We start from the raw sequence: 16,725 nt of genomic DNA, 5'->3' as shown, positions 1-16,725 counted from the left end.
TTCTGGCTCACGTCTTATCGCCTCCTCCCAATTCAGGCCGCACACCTAGCGCAAAAACTTTTGCATTGACATTGTAGTCATGTCTCTGATGAGCCTCCCAATTTCTGCTCTGCACAGCCGGTGTGCTGTCAGCTGCACAGCCAACAGAACGTGCTCGGGTGCCTCAACTCCTACTCCATTGTTTCGTGTGCCTAGGAAATCGTTCAGTGGAGCAAAGAGCGCTCCCCAGCAGACGGGAACAAGCAGATGCAACTTGCAGAGGAGAGCAGCAGTGAGTAGCTATTGCAGCCTGAGGTTCATAATAGCACTGAGAAGTCAATTCTTGCTGTGCTTCCAGTGCTATGTTGCTTAGTGAGGCAAATTGATCGGGAATTACAATCGTATATCATCAAAATTATAAAATGGCAGTGTAGAGTGAGAGCAGCTCTTGAAATACAATGCAGAATTTCTTTGGCAGTTGAGCTGTTTACCTGTGTGCAGGCACTAGCACAGAGCACAAGTCAGGATGTGACATTGCCAGAGGGTTATGTATGGTATGAAACAATGCTCGTGTTGCGGCCAGACTTGAGCGAGGAAGAGAGGTGAGCGTAGATCAGGGCAGCGATCAAGCATGCGTTCCTGAAGCCTTACAGCCTTCTCTCTGCTTGCGCGCGACTGGAGAGCATTTGACAAGGAAAGTATCAAAGATATAGCTGGATCATTATCTCATTACGTGCGCCTGCAGGGATATGGAGCTGGCAAAGTTTGAAGCTTTCCTCAAGAAAGAGGAGGGCCTGGAGATCAGCGCCCTTGTCAGGGGCACACAACATCTTGCCTACCCCATCGAAGGGTGCGATATAAGGCTCCTGATGGGTTGTTAACAGAGCCAATGCAACTTCATCTTCAACTGAGACTGCTCCTCAGCTGACTTGCACTGTTTGCAATCCAAGACTCTACAGGACTCTACAGGTAAATCAGCGGTCAAGAAAAGTGGCACATTTTCAAGATCTCTCATTGTGTTCTCTGCAGGTACTGGGATGGCGTGTATGTTCTTTACACATACGGCGCACAGCGCAGAGTTTCCCAGGCTGTGCAGAAGCTGCTGTCGACACCCGTAGTTGGAGACAAGAAGAATGTATTGCGGCACATGACCTTCATCATCTAGATGAGGTATTGTCGATGTATTTGACAAACGTTGAGCATTGAATGCCAGTAGCCGCCATTGCGAGGGCCAGAAGGTCTAGAAAGGTGGCAGTGGGTGCAATGATTATCAGCATCAAGTGGTCTGGTATAGCTTCCTGGACTGATGTGAGCAGCAGGATGCAGAGAACGCATGCCACATGCAGCATTAATTTCCGGATTGCAGATGGCGTGAGCAGGAAACAGAAGAAGACTTTTGAAAGTGGACACTGACTATGCGATTCACTGCTTTTGAAACAGTCGCTAGATGGTTGCACCACCAGTCGTTAGCCAGCCGTCAACAAGCTTATGCTCTACCAAAGTCTCACAGCAAATTTGTAATAATTTACAGCACAGCATGAGGCGGGTGTTGTCTGTTTTGCTCTCGCATATGATGTTATCGGCCTTCTATTGATCTATTGGCTCTTCTGTGGCTTAACAACATTGTTTGGCGTGACGTATCCTGCTTGCCCTTCTCCCCTGCAACTGCTGCCTCTTCCACTCCGGCCGCTGGCACAGGTTCTGACTGGCGTCCAGATCCATTCCACCTGTCCAATGTTCAGCATCTGCATGGAGTCACTGAAGAAACATCATCTGCTTGAGCACTTTCGTATGGTTTGAGAGGTGTGAACTGATCACCTTTGTTGCCAGTATCTGAGCGTCACCCATTGCGGGTTTACCCACGTGAAGAATCCATACCGATGTAGAACACCAACGAGGAAGGGTAGAAGCAAGTTCAACGGCAAGCACACTCCACCAAAGCAGAACATATCAGTCCAAGGAGGACGTCCACCTCCTACTTGTAACTCATTACACCCACAGGAAGGAAGATCTATTGCAGAGTTGGACCGTATCTAATAAGTCTTCTGCAGATCCAACAATTTGTCGGAAGCTCTCAAGCAAATGTGCATCGATCAAGGGAGTTGTCCATTCCAGCAAACCCAAAAAAGACGACAATTTCGCGACCCTTGCATTTGCAAGCTCCTTCAAGAGAGAAATTTTACATTACCAAGTAATTGAATTACTGTAATTCAGGCGACATCTCGCTCAAATTTGCGACGTAATTGCTGTTAATATTAACATAGTTCGTGAACAGCTGCTTTGGCGGTGACAACTACTTGGCTACTGCAGGTGACCAGGCACCTATGGTTACAGAGATCCGTTAGTCCATCCTCAAGCACGGGTGTTCGGCTGCAGTTCAGGATTAAAGGAGGCTTTTATGCTGCTTCATTGACAAAGATGCCACCTCTGCTTAAAAGGGACCTCAGGCTTGGGGAGGGTGTCAACCTGCTGCGTTGGGCAGTTGTGAAAAGAATTGGCGATGGCGGATTTGCGGAGGTCTATGAAGTCACCGACACCTTCAAAGACAACGAGAAGGCAAGACTCTTCATCTTTTGGGCTGTGCTCTTGATAAACTGCTGTCTTCTGGTCGCCTGACCATGTGCGTTATTCGCCACAGTTCGCCGTCAAGATCGACAAGTCGGACAAACGCAAGGACCCTAGAAGCGGCACTGTGAAGGCAGAGATTAAGGTAAGGGGTGTGAACTTCGATCTCAGTACTTTGAAAAACGCCATGTTGAAGGCACGTTGCTGATGTCAGCTAGCTTGACGTACAGCTTCTTGTTGAAGCTGGTCACATACACGTGTGCACAAGCAATATTTGAACATTTATGAGCCTTTGAATGCGTTGTTGACCCGGGCAGGTGCTCAGACAGCTTCAGAGCTGTCCACCAGTCTGCCGCTTGGCGTCAGAGGGTGAGGGCACACATGAGGGGCGCTTCTACATGATCATGGAGCTCCTAGGTGCCAATCTGGCGCAGTTTCAGCACAGCAGACCACATGGCCGCATCCAGCCATACATGGTCAAGAGCATAGGTGCGCCAGACACAAGCGCCCCTTGCTTGAAAGCAACAGCGCCCCGTTTCATTGTGGCTGGGCTGAAATTGGCATGCAGCTGACATTTGCTTAAAATTTAACAGAGAAGTATTGACCACCTAGGATTTCTGTCTTAATCTTAATCAGTTTGCCCATGGATGTTTACGGTCGTTGGTATAATTTTCTGAGTCTGTGCTTGTGGTGCCCAGCCTTGGAGACGCTGGCAGCGCTGGAGGCTGTGCATGGGGCAGGGTACATCCACCGGGACGTCAAGCCGGCCAACTTTGCGCAGTCCCACAAGCAGGGGGCGAAGTCTGCGGGCGGCGAGTGGCGCATCATCGACTTTGGCATCGCCCGCCGCTTTGTGGATGACGCGGGGCAGCCGCTGCCGAAGCGGGAGGACTTTGGCGAGTTCCGGGGGTCCACCACCTACGCATCCATCCACGCCCACCTCAAGCAGGACCTGGGTGCGGCCCTGTGGAACATTTTTTAGGCCCTGTGTGGCTGGAAGTGATCTCTCTTCTACTTCCTGTGGCATGTTTTTGATTGCCAGGGAGTGCCCGAGCGTGATTACAGGACATGTGGAACTGCCAGGTCAATCTTTTGTGGGGTCTGCCCAAAGAGTGGATTGCTTTATCTCAATGTCCGCTTCTCAATTGCTGGCACCTCCACAGCAGCTGGCAAAGTAGGGTGCACCTGATGCGGGGTTGTCTGATTGGGTTATTTGTACAAGTTGGGGACTAACTTTCGTGTGTCTGCTTGTGGTGGCAGGGCGGAGGGATGACCTGTGGTCTTGGCTGTACATTGTCGTGGAGATGCATGAAGGCAACCTGCCCTGGCGGGCGGCCAGTGGCGATGCCTCCGCCGGAAGCGAGCACTCCCCCAAGGAGACCGCCATGCGCATGAAGCAGCACGCCCTCGACGACCCCCATGTCCTCTCCGCCTCTGGCAAACTCCCCGGTAAGGCCCCTTTGATCATGCCGTGTGTCATGAGCATTGTTTGAAAACGCCTTTGCCAGAAATGCTATTTCTGTGAGGTCAATGTATCAATGGTGGCAGCGTATGACAAACTGAACAGATCTAAGATTTCTTCGGATGTGTCATGCTCAGAAGGCATCAGGTTTGACTGGAACAGACGGATTTAATCGTACAGAAGCTTGATGTTGTGTTCTGATGTACCCTCCTCGTGCTGCCGCAGATGCGCTGGTCGCCATCTCCTCCTACCTGCGCTCCACCTGCTTCGCGGACGAGCCGGACTACGAGCTGCTGCGCGAATGCATTGCCAGCCTGCCCTGCACGCCCGCCCCTGCGCCGCGCGCACCGGCGGCCCTCCCCAACGGCCACGCCACCCCTCCGCCGCCCCTGCCGCAGGACACCCCCGGCCATGCATGGCCCCACACCGCGCCCGTCTCTGCGGCCCCACCGCCGATGTATGCCAATGGGACGGCCCACACCACGGCGCACGCCATGCCGGCCGGCTATGCGCAAATGGCCTATGCGCAGATGCCCTCCCAGGGCTACTACAACTGGCCCTACCAGCCGCTGCACAGCGGCCACGGCCACCCGATGCCGCTGAGCCACATGCAGGCTTATGCCGCCGCCGCCCCGCAGCAGCAGTCTCACGCGCCGCCCATCACGCTGGCTGCGCCGCAGCTGCCGCGGCAGCTGGCACCAGCGAACGGCCGCGTTTCACAGCAGCAAGCTGCGCCGGTGCCGGCTAGCGCGCCTGCCGCTGGTGGCGCCTCTGCCGCGAGCTCTCAGACGGCAGAGTTCGACGCGGACGGCCAGCTCGGGCAGATTGGCAGCGCATTCGATGATGACGAGGACTTTGGGCAGGCGGCCCGGCCGCACAGCCACAGCAGGGCAGCCAAGCGGCCGCTGACAGCAGATCAGGACCCGCCGGATGACTTGCATGCCAGCAAACGAGTGCGGTTCAGCCCCGCGGTGGGTGTGAGGCTGCTGGGGGGGGCCACGCCGACACTGGTGGAGCCTTCAGAATACAGAACAGCCACAAAGGACGTCCACGGCAATGGGCATCTGGACGCAGCTCAGAGGCTTGCTCAGGTTGTTCAGGGGAAGGATCCCTTGGTGCGGAGGGCGCGGGGTGCGTCTGTGGGGGCCGTGGCGGACATGGAGAGAAGGGCGGCAGTAGTTGCGAGGGGCGCGCTGTCAGACAAGGGGAAGGAGGTCAAGGAGAAGCTGCGCAAGCTGGAGCCTGGCGAAGGCATCTCCATCCTGGCCTGGCTGCTGGACTCTCTCTCCAGAAACGTCGACCGCGAGGCCACGCCGCAGGTATGCTGTGTTGCCATGTAGCCACAAGTAGCCTTCTCGTCATATATCCATGTACATGAAAACAATGCATGGTGTGCTTGCAGGTAGTGAAGTGGCTCGGCAGCCTGGCGGCTTTCAGTGATGAGTGTGCGACCCGGTGTCAGACTACAAGGAAGATTCAGCAAGCTTGATAGTGAAGGGATTGCTCAAGCATTGTCGACAATTACGCACGGACCGCCAACGAGCGTCTACCAATAAACCGCCAACGGTGGAACACATGCACAGATTGTGAAGACGGCAAAGAAGCTCTTTCGTTGCCAGGTTGATCACATTGCTGAGCGCTGTAGAGCTTCAACTTTGATTTTGTCTACCATTCATCCTCAAGAGTGTACAGGCGCATTATGTTCAACACAGGCCAATAGCATGCACATATAGGTGCTTGATGGGTTTGACATCCAATAATATCTGTATATAGACCCATATCTGGGACATACAGATCACCAAAAGAATCAACGTTCTGCCCACTGTCTAAAGGCTGAAGAATAGGCGAGGGAACACGTTTGAGAATGGTGTACTACCAGTCTAGCATGGCTCTTTCCAAAACAACTTACAAAGACTTGGGGGCTGAACCCACTGTGTTATAAGGACTGATTGTCCATTTAAAGACTCCACGGTTCTGTGAGGTTCAAAAGCACATCCTAGTGCCGCCGCATGCGTGGGATGTTGGCATCCCGGTATTGGTACATCTCTCCAGACTCATCCCGCTGCAGCCGCCAGTCATTGAGGTCTCTCCGGATGGCTGTCATCCTGTCAGACCGCTCATCTGCCTCTGGCACTGGTACCCTGCTGTCTCTGCGAGGCTCAGCTGGATCCTGTGCATACCCCTGAGGGTACATTTCCCGCGCAGAGGCGGTGGGCTGCTCAGCCCTGGGTGTGTAGGCTGGCTGTTCCAAGTCACCATAGCCGTCCATCTGACGCACTCTTGCTGCCGCAGGCTCCCGGACGACAAACTCATCAAAGGGTACACTGGAGCCGGACACCTCCTCCTTCACCTGGAGGACAACAGCGAGCCAGCCTCAACTCCACACTTCCGCAGTCAAAAGGTACAGTGCTGGAGAGTTCTCAAAGCCTTCATTAGCCCAGTAAAGCTCCACATGATGTGCACTTCTGTTGAAGCTGTCAATCTCGCAAAGCTTGAGCGTCGAGAACGTTGCCACGCCAGTCATGAGAGAGAATTGTGGAGTGCAGGCGCACCTGCTGTGCAGGGACAACCGCGGGAGTCTCCCCAAAGCGGCCGTCGGCATCGCGTCGGCGGAAGGGCGGCGGGGGCCGCATGTCAACGATGGGCACTGACGCGCTCGTGCTGGCCGCCTGCTGCCGCGGCGGCGCGATCGGCGACGGCGCTGGCCGTGCGCCCGGCCGCCGCTGCTCTGTAGTGCTGTAGGGCGTTCTGCGCGTCCGCGGGTCCCTGCCAGAATGCAAATCACCTTTCAGACCTTCAACTATGCACAGCAGCCGCTACGGTCTTGGCGCGTGGCACCAACACTATGCAGGCAACAGAGTAAGGGCAGCCTGTGCGAGGGAGCTGTACAAAGCGGCACAGGCATTCCTGACGATGAGTGAGGCGGGGGAAGTGAGATTGGCTACACCTGGTGGCAGCAGCGCTGGAGCGGGCAGCTGGCTCGCGCCTGAGCAGCTCTGCTGTTTGCCGTGGCGGCGGCAGCGCGTTCTGCATGCTGCGCGTTAGCATGTCAACCTGTGCCCTGCTAGAGGGTAGCTCCTGCACAGTAGCACAGCCTGGGTGTCAAGTGGCTGAGGTGCTCTGCAGAGCATTTTGCCGTTCGGCGTGCTACATGAGCATTGAAAATGGTGCATATGGACTCCGAAAGAAGGCTCAACAGAGGCCATGTGAAGCAATGCGAATTGGAAGAGTAAGATGCTTACCCGGAGGCCGTAGTAGCGCGCCCACTCAGCCCCATGGGATCGCCTCCACTCCAGGAACGCCTCATCCATGCCCTCAATGTACAGCTGGCCCTCTTCGCCATCCTCCCCCTTCACCATGTCATACACGTCCTGCCCAGCAGCGCACAAGAACCCATCAGAACGCATATTGCACACATATTGTGAGCAGGCAGTGCCAAGACATCCTCGTGACAAGTGCCCAGGGTAGTCCTGCTTGACAATAGCCCGATCTACTGAAGAAGCTAGGAAGTAAGGTCAGGCTTTTGCTCTCAACAGTGTCATGCGCCAGATATCAGCCATCTCTTTGTCATGCCAGTGCAGTGAGCACGGGGACATGTTCCCAGGAGGCGGCAGCCCGGCCGCATTTTGGCGTTTTTTAGGGCGCTTCAAACTCTTAATCTAGGATCCTGCTCAAATTGTCACAATAGCTGTATGTTTGACTAAATGTTGACTGTGCCAGGGCAGAGAGCGCGGAGCAGTATGAGACGGCGCGGCCGCACCTTGGCCTTCTCGAGGGCGTAGCCAAGGAGGCCGGTGCTGACCAGGACGACGGCGCGCTCGGCCCCGCGCTTGAGCACCACGAGGCCGCTGCGCACCTCCAGCACCGCCTCTGCGTCAATCTCGTACACGTTCAGCAGCGCCTCTGGGATGGTCGGCAGCCCGAACGTGTCGTAGGACAGGTGCGTAATTCGGCCGCTGTCCGGGCTGAACGTGAAGTCGCGCACCTGCGCACCCATATGTCATCGTATTTTGTCTACTTGCCTGCCTTGCTTCCTGAACGGACCATGGGTGCAATTATGGACAGGTGCAGAGGGCGTACGCCAAGCAGAGGTAACAGGCACAGACGGTGAGGACAGGTGCAGAGGGCGTGGCAGAAGGATCAAGCAGGTGCTGGCTCGTGTTGTTAGTCATTCTTCCAGGAGGCGGTCATCGAGTGGCTATTTAAAGAAGACCCAGTGGAGGGAGAGACAGATGAAGCGCAACGATAAAATCGGTGTCTGTGGACACCCTTATCAATTGGAAAATGGTGCCAGATGCTCTTGTCTTAGGAATGAAAGTAAAGGACAAATGTAAAGATCACACCAGAAGCATACCTTGCCAAGCGGGGTGCCGTCATACGCCTGCACAGAGTAGCCCACGAGCTTCACGAGCCCCCTGCTCCTCAGGTCATCTTCCAGCGCACTCTCATCGTGCACAAGCACCACATCCCCAATCTGCGTCAGCGCACTCAGCTCCACCACTCCAACCTCCTGTCCCCCCAGCCCCTTTGCTCGCAAGTCCAGGAACACCACCGTCACTGTGCGCGGGTCCACCAGGAAATGGGAGATCACCCCCAACTGCAGCCCACTCGTCCGTGTGATGACCTGCAGCCAGGAACATTACTGACTAAGATGCCAACCGCGTCTCCCTGCCAGAGGCAAGGTGCGTATGCAGACAAGTTACAAGTGAAATGGACACAAATATATCCTAATAGAAAGGATCATACACCCATATGGATGAGTGACTGCATGCCAGCTGGGCGGCAGGTCGTTTTGTGATGATGCATGGGGTGTCATGCAGGGACAGCGCACCTGCTTGTCAACCACTTGACTGCGGGACAGGGTCCTCTCTCGCACTGCTGGGGGCTGCCTCACAGGCTCTCTGGGAGGGGACACAGCTGCTCGCTGCACAGCACAACAGAAAGGATTCATGCCATGGCTTTCATCGTCGTGGGTGAGCAAACTAATGGTACAAAGCAGAGGTACAGAAAGTATGGCTAGCAGATGCTGGCTTACTCGTCTGGTTGTTGCCGGGGGACTCTGCCGCGTCTCGGTGTTGCTGCTTCGACTGGTAACTGTGGCTTTGTACAACTGTCTGGAATTACAGCCTCGCAAGCTGTGAAATGCAGGCAATTGCTGTCCAAGAAAGCTTATCCTCAAGGGCCAGGGACTTCTGTAAGTCCTCCATGCACAGGTGCGACTGTGAACATGACAAACTGATGTCGGACCAACGGTCTCGCTTGCAGCAAGACCTGGACGCATATCCAACCTCCCTGACCTTCCTCAAGCTAGCCTTCAACGGTGCTTGCTCGCGAAAGAAGGCACACGCAGACGCGAAAGATGTACCCTAGGAATTATTTTGACTTCACTGAACACATGTCAAGTGTCTGATCACCCGATCCAGTTTCTATCTGGACGCACAATTCAGAACAACAGCAGCTGCAGCTGGAGCTTTCAACACCCCAGCAAGTGATGAGTCGGGGGTCAATACCCTACACAGACATGCTCCCATTATCAAAGTCCATACTTTGCCTCATGGAGACTCTAGGATTTGTACAAAGAAATTAAACGATAGGTTGAGCGGCAGTCGTGTACATTTTCCAGTCCAGTCCAAATCCTAGGAGGCCAAATCGGCTGTGCTCATACCAGCGAGACTTCAGAAAAAGCACAGAGCACATGATGAATGCGCATTTCTGCGGAGAAATCAGCCAACATGTGGGATTAATTCAGACTGTGTGTCGTTCTGAGCCATGTCGAACGTCGATCGCTGGGGTACGACGTTTGCCTGGTCATGCCGATGGGATTTCTCCGCGATCAACCATTACCTCCATCATCACTGAATCCACCAAATACTTGCAGGCAAAACAGTCGCAAAGACTTTCTGCGTCGAGACGACCGTACAGGCGAAGGATCACTCTTGCACAGGTATTTGTGTGGGACTGGCTTCATGCTCAAAGAAGCGTTCCTTGGAAGTAGTCATGCAATCAGCATTAACTCAGCCAATCTCGTAACCGCAGATCACCGTTGGGGGAGCTTCTTCAGAGGTTGCTGCGCCTGGGCAGGCTCAGCATACCCATCCAAAAGAGGAACTTCAACTGCAGGCAGAAGTGATCTCGTCAATAAGCCAGGTGCTTCCTCTAAGTCGCCACTGTTCTTCACTTATTATTGATGTGTTGGAAGCACCAAGTCTGTACCCAAAGCACCAGCAAGCCAAGTCAGCTTTGTCTGTGACAGGTTTCACAGTGCGAATGGGATGCCTGTGCAACCGGTTCTGAAGAGATGAATCCCTTCTTGCTTTGGTCATTCCTCAACGCTCTGGAAGTGAGCGGATCAGCGGTGAGCTTACTTGTCTCCCTTGCTGTGTCATTCATGCCAGCATCAGTGACTGGCAAGGCTTTTTGCAGAGATTGACTGGATGTAGGGCTACAGGTCAAAGAAGAGGGCTGGTTGCCTCAACACATCCTCCTTCGGTCAGCGGCTACTAAGGAGCTCCTAGCATGCGTCCCACTGTACCTTAAGGGCCATTCATATGGCGAATATGTCTTTGACAACTCCTGGGCTGTGTTCGCTTCGCGACTAGGCCAGAGATATTACGTGCGCCCCCGTTGTCTCTCAGATCGTGACACGCTGCTGTACCAGACTGTGCATATAGTTTGCTAACAACTTTCACTCCAGATGACTCGTTCACATTGTCCTGGCCTTCTTGCAGCCAAAGCTCCAGGCGGCAGTCCCCTTCACGCCAGTGACAGGGCCCCGTATCCTAGTGCGAGATGCCAACATGAGGGAGGTTCTGACAACGGCCGCTGCAAAGACCCTCATGCAGCTTACAGGTGAGCCTAGCCTGGTGCAGGCGTGTCCTGGCCTTTGCTGACAATATGAGCTGGCACTTGTGATTGGAATATAATGATTCCAAGTCCATCAATGGAGCTAGTCCCCGATAATTGTCAAACCGGTAATTCAAGTCTCTGTGATGTACCGATGTGCAGCGCATATTTGTTGAGGATATTTGCTGGGTGCAGACGAGTACAATGTGTCAGGGGCGCACCTGACATTCAACATACCGGAGGAGGGGGATGCCTTGGCCGAGCTGGGGTACCTCAGGAGAACGGGCATCCAGTACCACTGGGTCAACAAGGACTATGGCACATTTGACGGCTTCCTCATGGACCTGAAGCAGAGCAAGCGCAACAACATCCGCAAGGTAGCCCAGCTGCTTGCCTCAGTACAGTGAACACCATGGAATGCGCCACAACTCTGGAACAGGCATATGGTCGGCAAAGGACTGTCCTTTGCATTTGTGAAGGTGTGACTGAGGTCAGCCAAGTTCCCGAACTGTGCAGGAGAGGAGGAGCGTCGCCAAGGAGGGCCTGTCCCTGCAGCGCTTGACGGGAGCTGACATCAAGTCGAAACATTGGGACGCCTTCTACAAGTTCTACCTCAACACCACTGGTGAGGCACCATGCCACACTCCAATTGTACTGACATGACCCTCATGATCTCCAGCCCCTTCCAGATCATGCGACCTCCCTTAGTAGCTTTCATGTTTCTTTGCTCATCTGCAGCAACAGTCCTGTCAAGAGGAGTCTTATCTCTTTTTAGCTCCATTAAGAGTAATCTTATGGGACAGAGTAGTCTCGAGCTTGTTGGGTGCCAAGAAGCTGTACTCGCAAGGCATGCTTGCATGCAGGTATTTATTAGTGCGCCACAACACTCAGCAACTGACTGGCGCATGCTTGTGCGGATGTGCAGACAAGAAATGGGGCCAGGCGTACCTCACACGGGAGTTCTTCCAGGTCTTGGGGGAGTCGATGCCAGAGCAGGTGCTGCTAGTGATGGCAGAGGACGCCAGCAGCCGTCCCATCGCCGGAGCGCTAAATCTCATCGGCTCGCATGCGCTGTTCGGGCGCAACTGGGGCTGCGCCTATGACACCGACGTCAAGCACCTGCACTTTGAAGTCTGCTACTACCAGGCGCGTTTCTGCCTGCCCTGACTCAGCTTACGCTGAAAGTTGCCTTTCGCATGCGTCCTGTACAAGGTTCAGGACCCCGAAAGCTCCTACTATGTGTTTTCTGTCTGGAGCACATCTGTCCAGTGATGTCGATGCCATGGCTCGCAAAGCTGGCAGGACCCTCTGGTGGCTCTTTCTGGGGAGCATTTCCGCTTTAGGAGGTCCAACAGGGGTTTCTTGCCTGTTCTGTGAAGGGCACCTCTCGATAGTCCGGTCCCCTTTTGTGGGACCATCAGGAGGGACCGGCTGATGACGCATGGTGCACTAGCTATTGTTGAACGAGAAAGCAATTCCCAGCAGGGGTTTGACTCGTGCAAGTCCGCATGACCGTTGCAGTATGGGCTGACCCTCGGGCATAGAGTTTGCTAACCTGCCCGCAGGCGCTGGAGGCTGCGATAGAGAGGGGCTTGCCGCGGGTGGAGGCGGGTGCGCAGGGGGAGCACAAGCTGCAGCGCGGATACCTGCCCAGCCTCACGCACAGCAGCCACTACATCCGCGACCGCCTGCTCCGCGGCGCCATCGGCAACTACCTCGCGCAGGAGCGGCAGCAGATCGACTACACCATGGACGCCCTGCTGCAGCACGTGTCCCCTTACAAGAGCCTCGACGCCTAATGCTCGGGGATTTATTTAGCACTACCAAGTCAAAGGCAGGTATAAAAAAGGGACTTAGGCAAGGGTATAAGTAGGTAGAATTGGCAGCGCGAGGGTGCACGACTGTCAAACAGGATGCTTTTCTGGATACCCGTCCTTGTGTATTGATATGTACTAACAGGAGCAGCCATTTGCGCGAGCAGACCGGCCCAGGATGTATCACCTTCATTCTTTCTCATTGCTTCTAAGAACACAGTCAAGTGTAGCCATGCAGACAAAATGAATAAGGCATGTATTGAAGTGGGCTAGGTCAGAGGGGCCAGAAAATCGTGGTTGTGATGGGTCTGTTGTGGATTTGCACGACTCAGTGAAAGAGAAAGCTGAGGGTAGTGCATCTCCAGCGCAACTTGTTCTATGACGGCGTGGAGTTGCAAATGACCTGGTGCAATTACAGATTACCTTTAGCAAAACAGCCGACTTGGGAAAGCTGCTGTGTCATGGATATGTGTTCAATGCCAGTTGTAGCATGCACAACACGGCTGTCTTGGCTTTTCCCCACGCCTGTATATGGACCACGTCAACAATCACCTCATAGATTGTCTGAACCTCTGCCTTAGTTCGCTGGAGGGCCTGCCTGCCTGCCTGCCTGCCCTCATCCAGCTGGGATTATGGATAGCCTTTTGTCCGGACAATTTCCTGTTGCTCTGCTTTGCAGCCTCTGTTGCTGCCGCTGCCAGGCTGGGGTTTTCTCGACCTTGCAGAGGCGGTGGTGGGGGCTTTGGAGTAGGTGTTTAATCATTGGCAATGTAGCACTGTACATTTGCATTTTCTGAAGCCAAATGCTGTCCGGATGTCAACGGCGCCAGCGCACAACCCAGCAGATGCCCCAGGGCCTGCATGCATGCGTGGGTAGGTCTTCCACCTAAGAAATTTCCTTGCACCCAAGAAATAAAGCGATGAAGACGGAGAATGCAAGACAAGAAGGCATTGCAAGTGCCAAAGTGGGAGAAAGGGCTGCCTCGCGGTGTGAACAGAGTGCATCGGACAAAACAAACATCAATGTAGATATCTCCCGGCCCTGGAGATGTAAGATTGTGAAGTTTACTCCTTGATACACTCGAGCTTCTCCTGCAAGCTGTCACATCTGTGAATGAATGTGGCATGTGCATGCAGACTTTCAGAATGCATTAATGCCTCAGCGCCGTTTTATGCAGTTTGTTTCCCAACATTTCTGATAGGGATTGTTAATTTGTGAATCTAATATCCAGAGTGCCCTTTGTGTGGGAAAAAAGGGAGCATGTTGAAAAAGGTAAGTGGAAGGAAGTCGAGCCATGGTCCTTGGGGGTGCAAGGTAGTGTTCAGAACACTCCGACAGACACACCCGTCCGGAGCGCAAGAGACGATATCCTTGCCCATGCATGATATCCCAAAGTATATCATGTGCAAGATCGATGCGGCTGTAAGCTCACCACTGCCACGCGATTGAAATTTGCCTTCCTTTGATTCGGAGGTACCTAGTGGCAATTTGCAATGGTACTCGCTCTCAACCCATCTTGCAGTCTACCCAAGGATCATCCTGACCTTCTGCTCCAAACTCAGTGATACACATATCCGCCACTGCAGCTGTAGGTCTGCATTTGGCTTTTAAAAGTGCGCATGATCATTATGTCTCCATGCTCAGACTAACGCGTTGGCAAGGAGATCTCTAGATGGTACATGGCTAAATCAATGCATTGATTTGGTACAGTAAAATCAAGCGCAACCAGGGGTGCACCTCCCGATCTCATAAGCATTTAAACAATTTAATTGAACTCCTGTGCTCATCGGCACTGTGAGAGCACCCAAACAATCATACGCTGGGGTGTCACTTCCACATTGACAACACTTCAGAGATGACAATCTTAACACTGAACCTTCACATCCAACATTGAAGACCGCAGAATTTAGGGCTTCAGACTAGTGGCTCGTGTCAGTTTCTCAAGCAGGACTCCTTGCAAAATCCACCAATGACACAGCCTGCAGGAAACCTCAGGAAACAATAATTGTTGTCTCCTGAGTTGGTGACCACAGAAACAAAAAAGCCTAAAATGCGGCAGGACATCACTGTCATGCCCCCAGCAGCTGGTGCAGAAGAATGCCGGTGGCAACGCTGACATTGAGGGAGTCAACGCCGAGGGGCTGGTGGCGGCCGGGGCCGGGCGCGGCCGAGTCGATGCGCAGGATACCCTCGCATGCGCGGCGCACCACCGGCCGCAGCCCGCGCCCCTCATTGCCCATTACCAGAATCGTTGGCCGAGACACCGTGAAGCCCTTGCAACTTTCCGCGTCCGCCTCGCTCCCTGCGCCTGCAAAGCAGCATATTCTTGTCAACACGCAAGCCTGCAGCACAGCAGCATGGTGCTGGGGCACGTCAACAATGTCTGTGCCTTTTGGTCATGCAGAGAAGTACGACGGGGCAAAACAGAGATGCACACACTAGCGCAGGTTGTGGTGTGTCATAACATGCTTGCAGGCAGCCGGCATATAGCACAACCCCTCAGAAAAGAGACTTAAGGATATCGACCCTTTCACCCTTATCGGAGCATGTCACTTGCTGCACATCATCAATGTGCCCTTTGAAAAAGGGGTGAGTCTGGACAGAAAAGGCGCGCACCGACGACATGCCAGCCGGACTCAGCGGCGCGGGTGAGGGTGCGGGGCATTGAGCGGCAGGCGTGCAGAGGCAGCCACTCCAGCGCACCCGCGCTCGCCTTGCTCACAGCCGGCGATAGCGGCGCCGAGTTGCGCTCGCAGCACAACACCCCCGACACGCCCAGAAAGTACGCCACCCGCACCGCCGCCCCAAGATTTTGCTGCAACAACGCACAGACATGGGCTAAGTCACAAGTTTTTGCAAATCATGCAAGTCATGCAAATCATTGCCAGCAGAGTGCCTGACGGGAGAGGAAATTGATGCAAGAAAAGCAACCTCCATGGCTCAAACTCTGCCGGTATGACGCAGATGGGTGGACTCACCGGGTCGCCAATCTCGTCCAGAGCGAGCCACACAGGCGGTCGGCCACTGTCGGGCTGCGCTGCGCTGTCCGCGGGAGGGAATTCCTCCAAAGCCTCCCAGTCCAGCGCAGAGCAGTCCAGCATCAAGCCCTACCATACCAACGAGAGGACAGGGACTTCAGTCCTCAATTTGGGAGCAGAGACAAGAAGGCAGAGACGAGAAGGCAAAGCTGGACTACAAAACATTTGTTGGCTTGTATGCAATAGACGTCCCCAGGAACAAGCAGGATCCCTGAGATAAGGGTCACTCCCATGTGTGCAGTCCGGCCTGGTTTGTCAAAATACTTCTTGGAACAGAATGCACCTGATGGGGCTTGTTATCGGTAACAAGGTTGAGGTCATGCTTGCTGACATACTTGATGGTCCCCCCTCGCTCCTTCATGGCAGCTATCGCCTGAGGCACGCCCTCCTTCTTCTTCGTGCCCTCGGTTGCTGTGAGGAACCACAGGTTTACTGTCAGTGGATTAGCAATTCAACTCAAATTGTTTCAAAAATTTTGGAAGAATTCATGTGGCAGCCGCTTATATGATAAGGCCCACTCTGCTTTGGGAGGCAGAGGGGCCGGTGCGAAGGGCTGCATCTATCTTGGGTAACCGCCATTTGATCTTCTGTCATAATCTGTGACAGGAAATTGGTAAGGCACCCTCGAACCATCTGCTGAACAGCTTTTGGAAGTTTCAAAAGAGAAAGTGACAGACCTCCTGAAATAGCAGATTCAAATGAAGAAACACTAGCCATAAAAGGCAAAGTAACTGTGCACTTAGAGATTCAGGAGGCCCACCTTCCTGCACATAGAGAACATGCACCTCTCTGCGCATGGCCTGCAAAGCGCCCAGAACGGGGTTGACCCCATACACCGCTTCCCCTTGCAGCCCATCCCTCAGAGCCCTCCCGCTGCTAGATTCCTGGCCGTTGGCTGAAGGCCCATCCCTGCTCTGCCAACGCTGCATTCCCTCTCTGCCGGATGCCTGACCGTTAGCCGGAGGGCCGTCTCTGCGCTGCCAACGCTGTGCTCCCCCTCTGCCCGATCCCTGGCTGCTGGCG

General features: G+C 54.1%; 5 protein-coding genes across 5 annotated transcripts; 3 read left to right on the top strand and 2 right to left on the bottom strand.

Annotated features, from left to right (window-relative positions):
- Positions 1-67: 67 nt before the first annotated feature.
- On the top strand, positions 68-1,513 carry COCSUDRAFT_53277 (hypothetical protein). Its single transcript, XM_005648740.1, has 4 exons — positions 68-271; positions 481-581; positions 725-829; positions 1,009-1,513. Exons 1-4 carry the CDS (start codon positions 80-82, stop codon positions 1,142-1,144), a joined length of 534 nt encoding a protein of 177 aa, XP_005648797.1. The 5' UTR covers positions 68-79; the 3' UTR covers positions 1,145-1,513.
- Positions 1,514-2,397: 884 nt separating this feature from the next.
- On the top strand, positions 2,398-5,981 carry COCSUDRAFT_65815 (kinase-like protein; the record flags this gene model as incomplete). Its single annotated transcript, XM_005648739.1, has 7 exons — positions 2,398-2,496; positions 2,618-2,689; positions 2,862-3,033; positions 3,243-3,500; positions 3,805-3,993; positions 4,232-5,325; positions 5,409-5,981. The coding sequence occupies 7 exons, from the start codon at positions 2,398-2,400 to the stop codon at positions 5,493-5,495; spliced, it is 1,971 nt and encodes a 656-aa protein (XP_005648796.1). The 3' UTR covers positions 5,496-5,981.
- A 21-nt stretch (positions 5,982-6,002) lies between these two features.
- COCSUDRAFT_41517 (hypothetical protein) lies at positions 6,003-8,957 on the bottom strand (the record flags this gene model as incomplete). Its single annotated transcript, XM_005648738.1, has 7 exons — positions 6,003-6,356; positions 6,559-6,772; positions 6,954-7,084; positions 7,249-7,377; positions 7,767-7,991; positions 8,361-8,630; positions 8,838-8,957. The coding sequence occupies 7 exons, from the start codon at positions 8,955-8,957 to the stop codon at positions 6,003-6,005; spliced, it is 1,443 nt and encodes a 480-aa protein (XP_005648795.1).
- Positions 8,958-10,304: 1,347 nt separating this feature from the next.
- COCSUDRAFT_53276 (DUF482-domain-containing protein) lies at positions 10,305-13,016 on the top strand (the record flags this gene model as incomplete). The annotated part of the gene is made up of 7 exons (XM_005648737.1): positions 10,305-10,361; positions 10,455-10,619; positions 10,735-10,855; positions 11,045-11,226; positions 11,366-11,474; positions 11,775-11,995; positions 12,415-13,016. 7 exons carry the CDS (start codon positions 10,305-10,307, stop codon positions 12,646-12,648), a joined length of 1,089 nt encoding a protein of 362 aa, XP_005648794.1. The 3' UTR covers positions 12,649-13,016.
- Positions 13,017-14,332: 1,316 nt separating this feature from the next.
- On the bottom strand, positions 14,333-16,631 carry COCSUDRAFT_36342 (SpoU rRNA methylase family protein; the record flags this gene model as incomplete). The annotated part of the gene is made up of 6 exons (XM_005648736.1): positions 14,333-14,347; positions 14,740-14,972; positions 15,281-15,479; positions 15,643-15,771; positions 15,986-16,113; positions 16,463-16,631. 6 exons carry the CDS (start codon positions 16,629-16,631, stop codon positions 14,333-14,335), a joined length of 873 nt encoding a protein of 290 aa, XP_005648793.1.
- Between the last annotated feature and the right edge of the window lie 94 nt (positions 16,632-16,725).

This window comes from Coccomyxa subellipsoidea (assembly GCF_000258705.1).
Source record: "Coccomyxa subellipsoidea C-169, whole genome shotgun sequence".
Taxonomy (NCBI): domain Eukaryota; kingdom Viridiplantae; phylum Chlorophyta; class Trebouxiophyceae; family Coccomyxaceae; genus Coccomyxa; species Coccomyxa subellipsoidea.
Note: the sequence above shows the minus strand (reverse complement) of the source record. Positions and strands in the feature narration are given on the sequence as shown.